The sequence below is a fragment of the Varroa jacobsoni genome, unplaced genomic scaffold (genome assembly GCF_002532875.2).
Source record: "Varroa jacobsoni isolate VJ856 unplaced genomic scaffold, vjacob_1.0 scaffold_335, whole genome shotgun sequence".
Classification (NCBI taxonomy): domain Eukaryota; kingdom Metazoa; phylum Arthropoda; class Arachnida; order Mesostigmata; family Varroidae; genus Varroa; species Varroa jacobsoni.
In genome coordinates this window covers 92093-107352 of record NW_019213237.1, presented here as the reverse complement: position 1 = coordinate 107352, position 15260 = coordinate 92093, and the positions used below count along the sequence as shown (strand labels likewise).

Sequence of the window (15260 nt, the reverse complement as noted above, 5' to 3'; positions counted from 1 at the left end):
CATAAACGGTTTCGCTGGTAAAATCATGTTTAACAAATAATTCTATTTGCTTTTTCTGTGTGTAGCTTGCCATTCGCCTAGTCACCCAAATGGGTCGTGGACCAACCGTGGTACAGTCCGATTTACACGTGCTACGAATATTGTTTAAATTCTTTTCTTATCTGCTTTCGTACGAATATTTCCCTTGAAACACACAAATTGCAATCAGTCCATGGTCCTTCATATCAGACCCGCCCAGAGGAGCAAAGTACAAAGTGGATCTATCACATATATTAAAAATGTATGCATGCATGTCTATACACCTTGTGTCAACGAAATAAACCAGTTGAGGACAGATTTTGCCCGATATCAACTTGCTAGTGGCACACTCGAGTGTTTTTATGGCTAAAAAAATACCTTCAACTCCAATGGCAATTGTGATATCTTCTACTTTTTTTTAATAATCGTGTCCGCGAAATACCCTTTTACTGTTATTTTCAAATTAATAATATAATAAATATGTAGTTTATTAGTAATTAACAAATGTTTGACCAAACCTTCCACATTTCCGGCTGAGGTTTTTACTCGGTCATTATTTTGTATTGTCCTGGTGGCCATTTAAGATGTAATTTAAATAAATGAGCCATTCAGAGCCTTAGCGTATATGGCTCAAGCTAACTACGCTGCCGAACGCCCGTTGCTACCCTAAACCAGCGAAGTTTTTTGGCGTTCTGGGGTCATCAACGGGGAGAACCCTCTCCTCATTGCTGATGATAGATAACAATTCGAAGTCCGTTTGTCACCGTTATCACAAATTTATCGAGGCGATGGAGTACGTAGTAGCGTTGCATAAGATATTGAACACTGAATTGAATGTTATAAATTAACATAACACCACTGGTCCCGATGGTAAGTTGTTGTGTTACCAAGTGTATTTATCTAAAGACAGTAACTTCACATATTGTATCTTGCTTTGAAAATATTATTATATTTCCATTCAGCGCTAATATTCCCGTTAAAAATTAGCTACTTTTGAACATGATGGCGTTGTTTTGAGTTAGTAACAAGGATTGTTTATCTTGACCATTGTTACAGTCAAGGTTGTCAAAGGCGTGACCAACTTTTTCGGGGAGGAATTAGTTTCGATCCTTTCTATCGACTACCAAACGTGGCTGAAAATTAACATAAACAAATAGAACGCTTCAAATAAAAGTAGATAGATAACCTTGAATACGAGTTTTTGAAAATTCGTACCTAGAGCGGACGTGGGAACCTATTTGTGCTGAAAATTAGCTATTGTATTTACAATGCAAAATATGTAGATGAAAGTGAAACGTATAGATCTCTGGGAATCATTTGTCTTGATGTCGTCGTCTACGGTATCTTCTCGCGGTGACTTCGAGGTAGCAGTTGCGGACTCGGCGGATTGATGATGCCTGGCAAATCATACAAGTATGTCACGCTTTTAATAGACACGTAGACAAAAATATAGGGGCAACAGAATTATTTACGGAAACTTGCTTGCAGAAAAACAACATTGAAACTGACTGGACTCTACGATAATTAAAAATCTATCGTTGGCCAAATATGACCTGGTGTGTAAATCCATTAAACAGAAGCACTACATCCGAGAGACGGAAAACCGCGGTGCACTGCCCCAGTCGCGCGACATGTTAAGCATTTCAAAGCCTTTCATTTAGTCTGTGCAAAGCCCTGAAACAATTGAAATAGCTCAATCTACAGCGGTGAAATGCTTTAAGCTAAAATGTTGTATTTAACACAAATCTTAATCTATAACTACTACTACTAACGACTGATAAAGGTTGTAAAATAAGTGTTTTTTTATTTTTTTTTATTTCCAAACAAATGCAAATATATTTCAGTAAAACAATAAGACTCCTGCTGGAGACCAGAGGGAGTAGGCTTAAGCTGTGTTTGTTGTATTCACCTACTATACGTTCAGTTATCATTATTACCTTCCTAAATAGAAAGATGTAGCCTACTGAAGCTATTTGTTGAATACCGGAAAGAGAAAATTGCGCCTCATGCACTGTCTGTATTCATAAAAGGGCTTAGGCCAATTGTGCCAATCGCTCGTCGATCGTCTTTGAAAATATGGGTCCAATACGAGCTTATCTCTGGCTGTTAGGCGTCAGTCCTAAAGGATCTAGATTAAGTCCATCTGCGTCAACTAGTGTAGCGTAAATGTCTGTTATTCAAGCTTATTGTTAGCGTGTGTCCTGTGCGCAGCATATATCTGTTTGTATATGCGTATGTCCATATGTACTTACGCTTCGTCAGCGCGTTGACTTTGTGGCCGGCAGTTTATGGCTTCCCGACTTATTTCATGCATACCGCTTCGGGAACCCAAAAATGTGCTACCAAAAGCAAAATCTGAAAACTTTGTAGCATTGGTATTCTTTGTAATTTTGGCTTTGTAATCGACAATGATATACGTCGTCATAAAGGTACGTCTCTATATATGACCGATATGACAGAACCGCATGCATAAGATCAGGTGCACTTGCGTGGGCCTACTCGATTTATTATCGATATAGTGTTAATAAACAGATATACATACAAATGTGTGGACAATGTGAATCGGGTGGAGAAACAGAATGTGATACGTGAATATCTATAGGGTAAAGATGTAGTGTTTACGGCAGGAGAAAAATTGAACACAAGGATATATATATATTTCTGTTGAAATCTATATCTCGTGAGTGAAGGAATGCGTTCAACAGCATGCGTCATTAGTTTACTTTTACATTGATCTTGAACTTGTACTTTTTTTTTGTAGACTGCACATAAAAGATTGCAGCTAACATGTTGCAACTTTGACTAAATCGTGAGAAAAATATACGCACACTAAGCTCTAGCAGATTTCAATACGATTTTTCGTACCTTTCGTCACGAACACTGCAATTTGTTATGGCCCATGATAAGCGAAAGTTCTTAGAACTCTGCCCGAATAGATTAGCTCGAGGCAACGATTGAAAATTCTGCTCGGTCTTCAACACGTAAAGACGCTGAAAGGTAGACTATATCTGGTATTATCCAGTGGGTTCAAACAACGAAAACAGTTTCTTCCTTAATAAATAGGTCGGGTAGGCGATACGGTCACCAAGGACCTGAAGGATGATCAAGATATAATTATTTTATTTTTATTTATAATTATTTAAATATAGATGTTTATCACTATGTATAAATAGCATTTTATAGATACGATTGTATGAATAGGATTTGCTAAGTAGGATTGTCGATATGTCTAGATATAGATTTTATCAGATAGCACTAACTGTGTTGATGTCACACTATCATAACTAAGTAGAGCGATAGTCGTATCTTATTGTCCGACTAAACTATGTTTATGATTCCACTACAGTATGCATTGGCAAAAGACTACCTCAAGCTACATAAAATTTTGGCTAAAATATCAAAGCAGTGGTAGGCTTTTTTTTTTTTCCACTTAATCATATCACAGTAATTGGGTAAAAAAATAGAAATTTAATGCATTAAAGGTTGCTTTTGAAGCTGTCGATTCTTAATCGAACAACTTCCGAATAGGCCGTATATCACTCTTTTTTCCGTTTCTACATGTTGAAATTCTCTAAGAAAAAGTTGCGGTTTTGAAGTTTGTAAGCTATTCCTGAACTTGTTTTAATTGTCCATCTAAAAAGAACCCCCTGAATCGCTGAATAGGCTGCTGGCTTCTTTGTGGAACCAAGTGTCCCGAAAATGAATTACTTCTGAAATTAATTAAACCCTTTAGCGTTGGCAACAAACTTAATTAAGTTATAGCAATAGAATACGAATAGGTCGATACTAAGGGCGATCGACGCCTTTACGTCCTTGTCATTCTTTGACGACATGTTACAGCTTCTCAATATACATAGCGGTGAGTTTCGCTATGTATATTGAGAAGCTATTTTTTGTTTTTGTTTTTTCGTTAACGAAATCAGCATGTAGGACCGCAAATATGTCTGATTAGGAAATCAGCATGGGCAATACAATGTTCTAGAAAAGTTTAATACTATCTATCTATCTATCTAATTCACTCTAATATAGAATTGATCGCTTTCTTTCATAACGAGACATGACACAAACTAACAAAGGTGCTTCCTTATATCTTTCAAAATCACCAATGGTTATATAACTGTCTGGTGGAACAAAAACACTAACATCCTTAATTATTTCTTTTACCGAATAGGTTCAACGAAACGGCTCTATGTAAAGAGGATTGACTGTGAAAAACATTGAACTACACTCGTCTATGTATTTTGCAATAGTCGCCTAAAAACTAGATATTAAACTAGTCGCCTAGATATTAGATAAACAGCTTAGAATGATATGTGTGCAGGCACTACATTATTTTGATTTTATATTATGAATATTACTTATTATATTAAATTGATTACGAGCCTCAACTTTTTAACTCGTTCAATATTTTACTAGTAACTTTTACTTTTACACACGTTGAATGAGAAGTCTATTAATAACTTAGAACTTAAATAGAAATAACTTAAATAAAATAAATGTAACAATATATAGAAAACAGATATAAAATAAACAGAAAGCATAGATAGTCCTGGCAGAAATCGCATTCCTTAAGAAATTTTGGGTTTGCGGTGGCTCTGTAAGTTAACTTCAAAGAGATTTGCATATCTATCTTCTCTTAACTGACAACCTGTATTCGCAAGAAATGTCGGAAGTTCAGAGTTTGTCACCCACTTCACGAAGATATAAGACAATTAATACTAATAATAAGCACTGTCAAACATCTAATATAAGATTGTATATTGCTCTACGGTGGAAACCCTTATTTCGCATTTTTTGCCCCTGGCAACAATTTGTTAGCGTTGTTTCAAATTAAACGATATGTTTGATATTAGGCGTATTATGAAATACTTCTAGAATAGAATGTCTGCGATTTCGTGTAACTATCTTCGGATTCATGATATGATAGCTTATGACCAACTCCTCTTATTTATACTTGTCCTACCGAAATAGGTAGGCTAACGCCTCTATGGCTATCGTTTATCGCCCGTTATTCAGTATCTGACGGAAACGTTTACCGCTGCTTGGTCGGGCTTTTGCATGTACTGCCGCGGGACGGTGGCTAACCATAGCTAGTATGTTGTTTATCTTTATGCTGACATGTCTATCTTCACATATGCACATAACCATTATAAATATACGTGCATAAAAGAATGGCTGTCTTTATAAGGTCTGATATAAACAAATGACCCGAGCGAGTCCACAAAAGAAGCGCGGCCTAAGTCATCTTTACCTTTGCCTTAGCCTGTTGCACGAATTGGATGGTTGCGGATACAAAGATTTTTCGTTCGTTCAGCTCGTTCTACCTTGGTCTGACAGACGTCTTCTTGAAGCAGCAGTATTCATGGCTGAGGAAATTTTCTTGTTTCCCAGAGGGTCTGCGCTACGCGGTCGTCAACATGTCAGATGAAATCGGAATGATGCGCGTTCTCATTACAATGAATACCGCACGCCACTGACATTACAAGAATTCACCAGAACGCTGTACTTGTGCAGGCCCACAGCCTGTTACGGCATAACTTTTCGTCCCATCATTGCTATGCGTCGTGTTTGATGCTAGGCCCCTAGAAGAGCAAGGTATATAACGGTCCCTATAAAGGTCGGCCGATTTCTATCTGCGACTTCAATCGGCGCGACTGGCTAGGTTTAATAATTAAACGTGGCTGCTTTGCGCTAAGCAGCTCAAACATGACGCACGCAATGAGACCGGCATAGTCGTCGAAGGTGATAGGCGGCAGCCGAACAAACTAGCAGCCTCCTTGAGGACAATTCGCTGGCGTGCTAAAATGTTAGTCGGAGTATTTCTCTAGCCACCACAGGCCGTAGCCGACCAATGGGATTAGCCAGTCGTATGGTTCGCAGTCCTTGCGCAAGCATCGATCTGGCCAAGGAGGCAGGATCCATTGGGCTTGACTAAAAGCTCGATTATGGAAAAGCTGAACGGTCCAATGCCAATGGAAACATAGCAGAAAGCACGATTAGCATGAAATGCAGTGTTCGGCCTGGTGATTTGCTTTGATAAAAAATGTGCGCGGTCAATTAAGCTGAGATACTGACACCCGTTCTATGACTTTAGCGTGGTACTCAAATTGTATCATAGATGCTTGACTGAAAGAATCAAGCGTGTCGATAGCCCATGATCGATACTCAGTTAGCAAATGAATCTTATGAGCTCTAGTTTTTTCTATGTGACATACATAGATATACCAGGGGAACTTTTGATGTCACGCGTATAGACATGGAAAATTAAAAAAGTTGAAGGAAGCTTTCGAAGTTTCTTAGTTACCACAAAGACAGCGCATGCTATCTCGCTAAAGAAGAAGAATATTTGTCAATATTATGATTATTATCACGCTAAGTAACGGTAATTAGTTTTGATATAGTTATATGATATATAATAGTTTCATATTCGACAGCTAGAGAGCGATAAAACTAAATTAACCCTTTAAGTGTTGGGATAACTCGACGTACTAGATTTTTAATAATCTGATATGTCTAATTATGGCCATCATTTTCACGATGTTTATAGGTACTCTCCTGTAAGAAAGGCCTCCGAATCAGTCTCACGCCAAGGCGACCTTCAACACATTGGCTTATGACCTCAATTTTGCGATGAATACGTTTGCCTTGCATAATTAAATCGTGTCTGGAACAACATAAAAAATTATTGTTACTTTGTAAGGACTTAAATTAATTTATTACTGTCATATTCCAGTTATTGTTGTTCTTGCTATTGTTGTTGTTGTCTTTGAGGTCAGTTTGGTCGTTTTGAAATACAATATTCTTGTTGTCTCTCTGAGGGAGCTACTGGTAATTGCGCGCCGGTTTTGCAAACATCTGTTCCGTATATTTTTTGGGAAATTCGTTGCTATGGTTACTATGCTATAAACTATAAAATCCCGCTGTACTGCTAAGTGCTTGTGCTTTTAGGAGCTTAATCCTATATCAGGAATAAATGGCGAACCTTATAACACATCTCCGCCTTACAATAATAAAGAGTTGTTTATCTAACCATATATTTTAATGCACGTTTCAGACTTTGTTTATTCAATCCTCGTTAATATGATCGTTGAAAAACCGTTGTTTTGCTTATCTCACTAAAGCATAAGAAGCCGTGCATAAATCCCTGTGTAACTTTTTCCAGTGTCTTCCAAGTTCTGTTACATGGTAAAGTTGTCTATATTTTGTATGTACTGATAGTAGATTAAAGGTTGAATATTGCATGTCACTAAAAATCCTACTGCACGAACAACATCTAAAACAACAAGAAACAAACATTAAATTCAACATTTGACTTTAAAATAATATCGTAAAGTTAATATTAATGCATGTAGACACAAAATAGAAGTTATACATTCGTTGATTGCAAGGCCAGTGCGTCGTCTTGTTGGAGCTGCTGCTGCTGCTGCTGCTGCGGCTGCTGCTGCAGATGTTCTGCGCTTGCGTAGCTTCAACGTAAAAGACCCGTTTTGAACCACCCTATAATACGTGGCTTATATGAGACGATATTTAATTACGCGAACCTTATAAAGGACAAGCTAAAGACAAGATAAACCCTATAAACGAATAGTAATGATTACGTGAAAGTGACGTTACGAGAAGACGTGCACGTGTTTCTTTCAGAGGAGCATAAACCTATCCGTTTGTCGCCTCTTAGTCGGATCTCGATTAAACAGCGACCCGACAGACTGCATATGCTCCGCGTAGTGACCCGGAAAATACGACTATGGCCCTAATAGAGGGTTGCAATAGAAGCTATACAGAAACAAGCTTCTATCTGTTATAGCTTTTTATTAAGTTCCTACAAAGGGGTTTAATGGCTGCTAAACGATAGTTACACTGTCTCCATCTCAAACTCAGTGTTTTATTGGCCTTAAAGTAACTGAAGATGTCTGACGAGTTACTGTAAAACGAAACATTGGTCCATTTATCATGCTGGAACTTATGATTGTTGCCCTACTCACACGCCACATAGAGTGCATGAACCGTACACGTGGCCTGAACCGATTGTTGCTGACTAGCAGAACTATTCAAAGGAGATCTAGCCTGGGTTCCTCACGAGTCCTAGGCACGATTATTACGCGCCTGACTGATATTCGCATAAGACTATGCTGCCCACACATGGTGGTATATGAGAGCAATTACGGTGACTGGCTGTAACCAATTGACACTAGACGACATCATACAATAGAAACGGAGCCAGCTGGCATGAGCGTTACTTTACGGTCTTATTTTAGCTTGGATTTTTCCGTATCTGTTGAAATAACTTGTCATCAGTGTAACATAGTACAACACCTAAGCTTCTAACAACTCCAGTCCAAAATGCAATGCGGCAAATATATAGCAGCTTTTGGATACCAACTGGATTGAGATCCGTTAGCTTTTGTGCCGCTGTGACGTGTTGTCTTTCCCGTGACGTCAGCTCAGTTCGGCACCATTTCTATTACAGGTAAACACTCGAAACGTGCTTTTAGAGAACAGTGAGGCCACTGGAAGAGCTTTACGCGGAACGAAACGTCAAAGCATTTTATTCAAGTAAAATCAATTTCTAATTCATTTGTTAGGAGATTTGAAGGACCTTATTCTTTCAGACGAGCGCGACGGACAAATCAGGCTTGAATCCTTAAAAGGAGATACAATGCGGGCACGTACTCACTGCTTGTTCCAGTTCTGTCGCATCGTTCAAGAAATGGATCCGTTTCCCTCGCCGGTTCACTGTTTTTTGCCAATGCGAAAAGGAGCGTTAGTAAATTCGAATACGCCTCCAGAAATTCAAGCGTTGCCAGGACCGCTGGATTGTATTAAAATGTCTACATACTTTTAGCAGCGTGTAGAATGTAGCATACTATAAGCGACCGTGCTTTAGTTTCTTCTAATTTAAACTAATCGTTACTCGCGTTTAGCCGTCTGGTATGTACTCCAATGAGCGAACACTGGAGAGTCACGTTTAAAACCATAGTAATTATCTCTAACAAAGACGGAAGTTTATATTGGGTGAATATATTTGAAAAGGAGAATGCCGTACGCATTAGGTACATATTATATACATAATATATGTTGTATAGTTTTAAGTTCAATTGAATAAAACTAAAGAATAGACACATATTGTGCAACAATATTTCGGAAAATATTTCGACAGTCGCCAATGCCACGGATAGCAAATATGTCTAGGATTTAGAAAATTTCAATTGCTAAGCGTTAATTTTAGGGAGGTATATTCAATTTTTGCCAGTCAATGCTTGAGCGACAATTTGTCGCCGAACTAAACTTACGACCCAGAACCAAATTCGACTCTATTTGATATTCCTACTATCGACACCTATTACCTTCTGCATGCTAACTATAAATATCTCAAAATACAATCTGGCGTCGTTCAGTAGCTACACCAAAGCGATCCGAGTGCTTTCATCAATGCATCTGTTTGAATCCGAGATTGTTTCCGTAATTTAAGTGATGATTTTATCCGTACTTAAATTCCGTTGGCGAGACGTCGTCCTCTAGGGTCGCGGAAAACTGGAGCGCACTATCAACACCTTACCACGCGTCCTAGCAGCTGTTCGTTCAGCAAATCGAAAGAACTCTGCTTCCTAAGCCATCCCACACGCGTGGGAAATACAGCAAGGTTAGTGGCGCTGCGAGCGGCTTGCCCCTTTATTCAGCCTCCAACAAAGAGGCCTGCTCCGTTCTCGCCAACCTATCGTATACGATACTGGGTCATGTTTGTTTTGCTTGATACGGCCTGGTTCAACATCTTGGCTATTTGGGACGCTGGATAACGTAAACCTTCAGCGTCACTGTTATGGCATCATTCTACGACGAGGAGGAAGAAAATGTAGGTAGCCATGATCCGCAGCGTTTGCTGGAAGCGGTTTGTTCGTCTGTTAACTATCAACAGTCACAATCTCGGCTGAGTCGCGAGACCGTATGAAACCGGAACTCTCAAATTTTACTTTATCTAGTTTGAGCATTTACTGCCGGGCTTGTCCATTTGCAAAATGTTGATATAGCGTTCTACTTCACCATTGGGATGCCAAGGGGCGTTTTGCTGAGTGCATAACAGGGCTCTATAATATGTGTAATACTGAAAAAGACGCGTCGCTCTGAATGATATAACTGAGACATTTCATGCGTTGTACAAATAACGGATTTTATTGACCAGTTTTTGTTATTCGGTACTCTAAGCTTTGAACAAGTTCTCGGAAGGGCCTAATTGAAATATGGCATTAAGAAGATGCTTCACTGGGAATGTAACCGAGATCTTACTGGTCACCTCTAAGGCTTCTTCGGCCAATCTGTGAAACGACATATAGGCAGCTTAATATGAATTTCTTTTCCTTACTTTTCTGGGTGCTAATTTCCAATGATCATCTTTGCCTCCGCTGAGTTGTAGTGCTCAGTTTATTAAACATCGCTAGCCGTGCTATCGACACTTACGATCTTTAAAATTTGACACATTCCTTTGCCGAAAAGCCCATCCGTCAGATGTTATAAAATGTTAAATTAACCGAAATGTGTGGCAAAGGATCGTAGGCCGTCGGAACACAGCTTTTTTTTCGAAATGCACCACGGCTTTTACTACCTTCATTCACTTTGATATAATCCTTAGAGGCTGCAAAGTTTCGTCTATGCTTGTGTACGTAGTTCCTAAGCGAACTTGAACAACAGGAGGCACAAAGGTCTATTCATTGTCATCGTCCGACTCTTGCTCGTTTCCTTTATTATTTCGATTCTGTGGCTAAAGGACGGTGACTAGTGCATCAATGCTGGCAAACGAATATGGTTGAAAATCCGAACGTATATTAGCTGAAGGTAATAGACTGGATTCACTGTTTGATAGGTATGACAACATGACCCGATATGGCAAGATTATAATTGATATCATTACTTGACATAAGCACCAGTGTTTGCAAAAACGGCCCACTGACTTTGTTTAACAGGGATAGGACACAGAAAACAACAGACATTCGCCGTATGATAGAAGAAGTTAACTGACAGCTGCAGATGCAGATGCCGTATGGTAGGCTGTTTGAGTTGTACCAATATGGATGGTACTGATAGGGAAACAAGAATTGCTAACCTCATTGTACCTTAGGTTCGGACCCTTGTCATCGCGAAGTGTCAGGTAGGCACGTCACTGAGAGGATGGTCAACGAGGCGCAAACTAACCTACAGACTTACCTACTAGGCGAGATAAAACGTTTCAGATGGCCGAACTCATCTAGCACTGCTGTGTCATGACAAATAAACTTCATCTGTCGATAGACCACTGTGAATATAAAGCCACTGACAGGACTTGGACGAGCAGGAACGCTAATGTAATATACTGATTAGACTGAACGCTTGAAATTAAAATCGGTTACACGTTAGCTTCATATGGACATATAAAATTTTCTTCGAGATGACTTCGTAAAAGGTGGATATAGCTCGACACCGTACGGTGCGTTAATTAAAGGGGGCGCGAGGCCGTCACAAAATGCGTAGGGCACCCTTATTACTGACAACGGTATAGAAAACTGGCTAAACTATGATCGTACCGAGACGGATACACGACGGCACAGGCAATATCAACACTTCAACATTAGCTGTTAGACGCCGAAACATGCTCTACGAACGCATATAATTTTAGGTAACGCCTTCGATGAATATTCATCATCGTAGCATGAATTTTCGTGGTTCATTAAACTGGATGGATACACTATCACAACAAGAAATTGTATCTACGTGTAAGTTTCTAAAAAAAAAAAAAAAAAAATTCTGTTTCTTTAGTAACCATGGATGTTCTTTATTCGTTCCCCGAAAACAGATAGCACTTTTTGCCTTAGAATTTAGCAGAGAGCGAACACAGCATCATCAAGGGTCCCGTTTGGGGCGCTGTCGTTATAAGAGATTAACTGTGGGCGCAAATAAATTCTTAATCAAAAGACGTCTAGCAAAGAAAGACATTTGCTAGAATTTGAGTTAAGGTTTACCTAAGACGTAGCATCCTCGGATCTGCGTAATACGGGGAGACAATTTCTCACAAGCAAGTATCGAATTTTGAAAAAAAGTAAAATAATAGACCCTTAGGTTTTCTCGAATATTATGGATGCGAATAGATTTGAACGCTTGGTATATGACGAAAAGCGTTTACATTTTGTGTTATATTGAAGAGAACATTTTTACCATGCCTGCTAATATATGTTACAGTCGAACCACAGTCATGGCATACAGTCATATACCATACAGCTGAACAATAGACCTATTGAGGGCCACACTGATTAGCGATGCAATGAAATACGAGCGGACCAAAACAATCGATGTCAAAGCTGCGAAAAATCAACCATCATTCTCAGCCGAATCGGCCGCTATCCCAGATGCCGACGGTTCGGTCAACGTGAGAGCTATAATAGATTGTTTAAAAAGCCCATAGATACCGTGCATGGCCTCTAAATTTAAATGTTACGTTAATAACTATTTAATCTGAGTTGAATCTAAATTTTCGTAGCCAGTACTGTCCGCTCGTGATTCGTGTCTAATTCGTATTATTTCTGAATGCTCGCTCGCCCGCCCGCTCGCTAGCTATATGCCGAGAAAAATACGCTAGGAGCCGACGTCAACATACGAGATACAGCCGAAAATCATGTCCTGAACTCGGCTTCTATAATGAACGCTGACCGAGTTTGCTTACGGTCAACAGTCACTGGCGTCTAAATTGATGATTTATTGTATAATAAAATTGTTTCTATCATTGGCTATAACGAAATTCTCTAAGAGGTAGAATTGTGCATTATTCGAATGAAGCTGCTTTTTTAGTTTATCAGTGAGTACATTGACAGGGAGATTTCTATCATACAAAACGATTCATTTCAAACGAATTCGCTAAAACGGCGCGTTTTTACCTTCCAGACTAGATGAAGTAAGACAGTTACGTAACACGATATAAAAGCAAAAACTTCACCAATTCATAAGCGGCATCATGATCAGCTCGTACATGTGATGCTAGTATGCAACCTTTACTGGTTCGACGTACAACTATGCTAGGGAAAATTTTAGAATCTAGAATCGGCGCCCATATAACGATGTTTATGCGTTTTTGCGTATTCATCTTTGAAACGGTACAGCTATCTTTTCCCATGCGATTTTCCGTCGTCGTATGCTACGTCTTACCACATCTTCTATAGTCAATATTGTCGCACCGATAATTAATCTCTGTTTTAATTAATTTCCGTTCTGGCTATATCCATACCCTCGCATCGTCATTGAAAACTCTCCGCGCAGAAAAATCTCTGCCAGTTCTACTATCAGCCCCCGGATTAGCTGTGGGCGCCATCATTGGAGCGGACTGACAGCAACTGTTTTCATGGAAAATTACCACGTTATTTAACAAACATCGTGACAGTAACAAATATTAATGAATCCAAGAGCCGTTCGGTTTATTATTCGAATAGACGGTGGCGTCATATTGTGTACAGAGGTACACAAGGGCAAACGTACAAGTATCGCATGTAGATACGAGGTCTTTCTTTGGGTCAAAGTAATAGCAAGGCGGATATCACGAACCAATTTTGGGTGCACCTGTTAAAGTAAGAAGCACTCTGACAATGCCAAAAGGGCAAGCATTTTAAAGATAGCGTGGTCATGAAGCCGAGCGCGCTCAGTAGTAGTCCTAGTGGTAGTACTAGTCTTCAAAGATACCCAAAAGCCGAAAGCTGCGAGGGATTCTTAACCGAAAATCGAGTAAATGAACTCTATTAATCTACCTCTGTAAATTGCTTGTTCAATTATAGCCTCTTTTTGACGTCTGCCCTTTTCTTTTTTGTAGATGTGCCGATTGTACTAGCTCCATTAGGCAAATTTAACATTGAAAAATTACGTACTTGTGCGCAGTTGATGCTTTTCGTTGGTTGCTGTTCAGCTGTTCATGTCTAAACCCCTTTGTTTCTCTCGAATGCTGAAATTCCGCATTTTTTCGGCGTGTGAATGAACCGTAAAGTCTCTACATCAGCCAGTGCCTCTTATCGAGTGCTTCTACTAGTCGTTTTCTAATGATGGCAAATCAATAGTCTAATGCGAGTTCACTAGAAAGCCTTAAAAAGCTAGAGGAATTGAACGTAGTAATCTTCAACCACCATCCTCAGAAAAACAGACGTCCCCAGTTTTGCGATCTAGCATAGTTTTCCATCATTTGGAAGCTCCAAGATACTTACCGAGTTCGAATATTGTGTAGGGAACGAGTTTAACGATGGCTCTGCGTCATTTCTTTCGAAACGTTCTTCGATGCCTTTTACGGAACTTACAGAGCATTGGCGTGTACCATTCAAGCGAGCCATACAACCTAACGAGGTCATTGAATTTAACCTATTTTTCTCTCTCTCTGCATATATGTACATGTATATATATACATATATATATATATATGTATGTGTGTGTGCGAGTATGTGAACAGCAATTTATCGTATTAACAAATGGGCTGCACCCAACAAATTTAGTTCTACGTTAACATCAAAAAGTCGTTACACATACTTTTTTTATCCTTAGATTATCTAAGTCAACTCACGAAACTCAATAATACCTTTAAAAGGGTTGATTGTACAAAGCGAACGATATTCTGTGTCGTTTGCTCGCTGTTACCGTCTGTACGCAGGTAATACGCACTATCTCATCTTATTTATAGAAACAGGAAGGAACATCTTAACATATCAAAGATCATGACGTAAGTCAGTTTCTATACTTGAAAACAAACTTTTCTTTAAATTCATCTGAAAGACTGTACTGCCAAACGTAGAAATACGTTATCTTGCTAGATCGCCTTCCTAAATAATCAGCTCAAAATAAAAAGGAACGACGTAAGAGAAATTACAAGCACTGTTCTACGCGAGATAGTCCGTGTGTCTAATACTCACCGTAATAGGTAGACATCGAATTAACGTTGTCCACCAGAATCAGAGGAACACGACCATAAAGTTATTTCAAACTTTCTAGAGGATATAACAGGAGGTAGTTCATTAAAATGACAGTGTTTCTCAGACAAACATCAGCTCTGTCAAGCTGATGTGAGATCGACAAAACTAAGTGTTTAACATAGACAATAAAATTTAGAATTTAGTTATTTGAAGCGTACAGAAAACGTTTTTCCACCAGTTAAGATGTTGATTTTAACGCTCACTAAGCGTTATATAAGAACTACACTTAGGAGAAACTGCATTTTGGTGCACTACGCTACACAGCCCAAATCATATTAAAAA

At 39.1% G+C, this 15260-nt stretch overlaps 1 protein-coding gene across 2 annotated transcripts; it reads right to left on the bottom strand.

Moving 5' to 3' along the window:
• Positions 1–738: 738 nt before the first annotated feature.
• On the bottom strand, positions 739–3121 carry LOC111259467 (uncharacterized). Of its 2 annotated transcripts, XM_086967917.1 has the most exons (4): positions 2884–3121; positions 2271–2380; positions 1286–1415; positions 739–1151 (listed from the first exon to the last, which is right to left on the bottom strand). In XM_086967917.1, the coding sequence occupies exons 2-4, from the start codon at positions 2330–2332 to the stop codon at positions 1116–1118; spliced, it is 228 nt and encodes a 75-aa protein (XP_086824043.1). In that variant the 5' UTR covers positions 2333–2380; positions 2884–3121; the 3' UTR covers positions 739–1115. The 2 variants fall into 2 exon arrangements, with proteins under 2 accessions (XP_086824043.1, XP_086824042.1); XM_086967916.1 differs by lacking the exon at positions 2884–3121 and having other exon boundaries at positions 2271–2825.
• Positions 3122–15260: the final 12139 nt, after the last annotated feature.

Coding starts and splice junctions, on each gene's coding strand:
- LOC111259467 (XM_086967916.1), bottom strand. CDS start 2,443: ATGACGACGTATATCATTGTCGATTACAAAGCCAAAATTACAAAGAAT. Junction 1,416..2,270: donor AGTCAACGCGCTGACGAAGC/GTAAGTACATAT, acceptor ATGATTTGCCAG/GCATCATCAATCCGCCGAGT. Junction 1,152..1,285: donor TCATCTACATATTTTGCATT/GTAAATACAATA, acceptor GTTAATTTTCAG/CCACGTTTGGTAGTCGATAG.